This window comes from Aplysia californica, unplaced genomic scaffold (genome assembly GCF_000002075.1).
Source record: "Aplysia californica isolate F4 #8 unplaced genomic scaffold, AplCal3.0 scaffold00024, whole genome shotgun sequence".
In the NCBI taxonomy this organism is placed as follows: Eukaryota; Metazoa; Mollusca; class Gastropoda; order Aplysiida; family Aplysiidae; genus Aplysia; species Aplysia californica.
Window position 1 is genome coordinate 1,294,800 of NW_004797294.1, and position 4,611 is coordinate 1,299,410.

Genomic DNA, 4,611 nt, shown 5'->3' on the forward strand with positions numbered 1-4,611 from the left:
AGAGACACACACATACACACACACACACAGACACGACGCGCGCATAACAGTTAATAAAAAGTCCCCCAAAAAGTACAATAATAAACAAAAATCCTCTTAAAAAGCGTACAAATCCCCCAAAGAGGAAGTCATCATTCAGTATGCAAACTACTTATAAAACAATTAATAACCATTGCTAACTTTGAAGAATGTAGCTTCCCACTCCACCCCCTCCCCTCCCTTCCCCCCAGGTTCCCTCTTTCCAAAAAGCAGCAAACAAAACAGACGAAACAGAACAAAATAACATTTAAAAAGCAAATATTCACAGTGAAACCTCCAAAAGGATTCTATCATTTTTATGCAATTCACACTCGAAAGGAATAGTTATTCTTCATCTAAAGGTAAATTAACTATTCTTCGTCAAAAAATGATAATATGCTCTTTCGCGAAATTTCAGGTTTAAATTTACATGTACTATTCAAAGGACTCAAAACCCAACAGAAAGTAATGCCAAGTAAATTGTGAACTGGCCAGTGAGCAATGTACAAGCTAAAAGCTTTTTAAATTAATATTACAATACCCCCTCTCCCTCCTTCCTCTTCTATAATCCCATGCCTTGTTCGATTATTCTCCCTCACCTCTTTTCACACAAACACACATACACACTCATAGACACACACACACACACACACACACACACACACACACACACACACACACACACACACACACATACACACCGCGCGCGCGCGCGCGCTGACTCACACAATATCTCGTTGGCTGTTTACTGTTTAGAAAGCCAGCAGTCAGTTTGCTTTCGTCTTACCAGCTCAGCACGCAATGTGTCCATTAAGAGCCTTCAGGAGTGGGCAAAAACAATAATAAATTTATTTGAGAAAATGATAATGTAAGTTCTGAGATCCAAATAAATTAAATACACTTATTGTGATCCCCTCTGTACGTTTACTAGTGGTCCGGCGAACTGAAAGATTTAATGAAACATAATCCATGGGACAACCACAAGTGTGATTACGTAGATTAAGAAAGTAATGAAACGAATATAATAGAAAGGTAAAAAGTTTTTTTTAAACTGGTGCGCGAGAATTAAACAATTGCTTGGACAATAGGTGCCCTATTTTGGTTTACTTAAGTTAAAGTCTTCTGTACTTCTACGATTGATTAACAACAAGAAAACCTCCGCAGTATCTTGCATAATCTACTCTTTGTCAATATTTATAGGTAAAGATTCTTACACTGCTTAACCTGAAAGAGAAAGGAATTAGTGCGGAATATAAAAAAGCAAACAAACAAACAAAAAGTTAATAAATAAGAAGAATACATAAACATCATTAGCCTTCACCTTTAAAACTCATGAATTGGGAAATTCATTAGACCGAGCGTAAAAAGACAGTAAAAAGTGTCATCAAAATATTCAATCTAATCTTTTGTTAATTTGTCATGGTTATATCGTAAACACAGTTCATGCTACATACTTTCTTGCACAGACATACAAGAGTACTATCTTAAAAGAGAAGAGAATAGAAAGAAAAGAAAAAGAAAAAAAGGGGGGAAAAAGAGACCCAAAAAATGAATGCCAGTATTGCTGCCTAACACTACAAAGAATACGTTATTGAATCAAAACAGATTCCATCGTTTCTAAAAGAAACTCTAACTTCGGAATGTTAAATGATGCTATCTACAGACAAAACACTGATTGGTCGTATCTTAAAATGAAGGTTAAGAAATTTTAAAAAAAAACAACATTCTAAAAAACGTTTTTGTCGTTGTTAAACTCAGGACTACGTACAATAATATAAATGAAAGTGAGATACTTGGAAGGTATTCAGATTTAGAACAATAAAAACTATAATAAAAGCAGATCCTGACAGATCAGTCAAAACTACACATTTTAATATTAGATCACACGTAGAGTATGCTGTGTCCCTCCCCGTGGCTTCATCAAGGCCTGCGTCTCTCCTGGTCCGTCTTAACCCTTTCACTGTTTATCCCAGAACTATCTCGGGCCTTTACAGGATTTCTGAACGAGCCTGGGAGTGAAAGAGTTAAGCTAGATCTAGGTCAGCCTGGCAGGGTCATCATTGCGTTCGTCCTGCTCGCTGTATTCCTCTGCCTGCTTCAAAGGCGAGAACTCTTCAGGCGGCGATGGTCGGAACTGAGACAAGTAGGTAACAAGATGTAGTAATATAAGGAAAACTAATATTTTGTTCTTTTTTTTGGGGGGGGGGGTTCTGGGATTTTTTAATTGCTGTTTTAATGCTGTTGTTGTTGTTGTTGTTGTTGTTGTTGTTGTTGTTATTGTTGTTGTTGTTGTTGTTGTTGTTGTTGTTTTTAGGGAGGAGGTGGGTTGGGATTGTTTTTTAAAACAATGTTTTAATAAAGTTGTTTCAGATCGCTTTTCGCGGCTGCTGTTTTTACCTCTTGTTAGGTGCGAAAAAAAATTAATTTAATAATAATAATAATAATAAATGGCATTTATATGGCGCTCAACCCTGACTAAAGTACACATGCTCTGAGCGCTCTACAATACAATACGACAGTAATATAAAACGTTGTGTTCAGACAAAAAGAAAATATGTCTAAACTTTCATCTCAATGTTTTAACAACAGAAATGACAAGAGCTGACATTTGAATGAATCGAAGGATTTGATTTCTCTTGAAGTACTTGGCAAAGCGTTCCAGATTTTGGGGCATTGATATTCAAGTGCCATTTCACCCATTGCTTTAAGTTTCATAGAAGGTATAAGAAATTGCTTTTTGTTAGCTGATGACCTTAAACTGCGAGTTGGAATGTACAGTCTTAACAGATTTGATAAATATGTTGGTGCATTATCATTCAAACATTTGTGACATAGGGAGGCCAAATTGTACCCAATTCTTTTCTCAACAGGAAGCTAATTAAACGTCCGTGAAAGAGGTGTAGCAGAGTCTTGCTTTCTTTTCCGTAAATGAAACGTGCAGCATTGTTTTGGACAGTTTGAAGTCTTTTAACTTTCTCCAGTGATATTTCTGATAACAAGGAGTTACAAAAATCGAGTCTTGATAAAACTTTGCTAGTTACTAGTAAATCAGTATACTTAGTACTGATTAGAAGACGTGCTTTACTAAATTTTTCTTATTTTTAAATACACATGTAGCTGATCAGATGATTTACCTCAGCCGACATTGACAAACTGGAATCAAAATAGATGTCAAGATTTTTAACTTTTCTTGAAAATGCAATTTCCACATCATCAATTGTCATGTGATTATATTCAACCTCATAACAGACGTTGCACTGCCTGCCAGAATGACTTCTGTTTTATCATCATTTAACATCAATTTATTTTTGTTCATCCAGTTTTTCACGGAGGCAATACAATTTTCAACACGATGGACAACTTCCTCTAAGTTCGTGAACATTGTTGAACCATAAATGTGGGTATCATCAGCATAGAAATGATACTTAAAGTCCTACTTAACTATTTCCTTGACAAGTGGTTGAGTATAAATTATGGTTAACAAAATGGACCGATGACTGAGCATACAGAAGAGCATGATCTGATGACTTAAGCCGTTTAATAACAACAGGCTGATATCGATTAGACAGGTAAGAACAAAACCAGCTAAGGGCAGTCCCGAATATTCTAAAAGACGTTTCCCATCGCTTCAACAAAATATGATGGTCAATTGTATTAAAAGCTGCTGTGCTGATATATCTTAAAAGCTCAACTAAACAACTTTTCCGGAATCACAGTCTGTAAGCATAAACAGTAATATTACTCTTAGAAGTGCTGTTTTTGTGCTGTGGCTAGCTCGATAGACAGACTGGAATGGCTCTAACAGATTGTTCTCTTGTAAATTTTAAATGTTCTAAATCCCCATTAACATGAGGTAGATTTATCAAATGGGGGGAGCGGCGGGAAGGGGACACCTATTTTCATTTACATTTCGTACTCATACACCATAAAGAGGCCAGTGCATTGCTTTAATCAGTGTTTTCTTATCTCGTTTTAGTTTTGAGCTAAATCTGTCACGATTGTTCATATCAATTAAGAAAGTAAACTAAATAAATATATCAATTTTGAAAAAAGTGCAAAGAACTTTAAGGTCAAACAGGCCACAACAGTTATTGCAGAGAAGGACAGGTTGCTTTACAGTTGTTGTTTTTTATGTCATTGTCTCTTAAGCAAACGCATCTGAATTGATCGCCAGTTTGCAAAGTTGCTGTTGGCTACATGGGTGCTCTGGATTTATTTTTTTTTATTGTGGAAGTTTTTTTTTCTTCTAATATTTTTGATCATTCCAATCATATGTCAAACCGACAGAAAAGTGGAGATACTCGATAAAAACTAAAGTTACCCCCACTCGGGAATCGAACTCGGGTCTCTTACATGCTACAGCTAAGCGCCTAACTGCTGCTACTCCACAGGCGCTGGCTACTTCCATCTTAAAAGTCCATTGCGGTAGTAGAAAGTGTTAAAGACAACATGAAGAATAGGCCTGTTCAGGCCACTAACGTAGGTAAATTCTAATAAATCACTCTTAAAGAAAAACGTGATTGTGTGTGTGTGTGATTGTTCGGGGAGGGAGTAGAGGGATGGGGAGATGTTGTCGATATATATTTACCCCCC

At 36.4% G+C, this 4,611-nt stretch overlaps 1 protein-coding gene across 2 annotated transcripts in view; it reads right to left on the reverse strand.

Moving 5' to 3' along the window:
• Nucleotides 1–1,058: 1,058 nt before the first annotated feature.
• LOC106013319 overlaps nucleotides 1,059–4,611 on the reverse strand; it is a gene marked incomplete in the record, with an annotated part of 20,257 nt that continues 16,704 nt past the window's right edge. For both annotated transcript variants that reach the window (XM_013088707.2, XM_013088712.2), the window contains 1 exon segment: nucleotides 1,059–2,152. In XM_013088707.2, coding sequence (XP_012944161.1) covers nucleotides 2,054–2,152 — 99 coding nt within the window.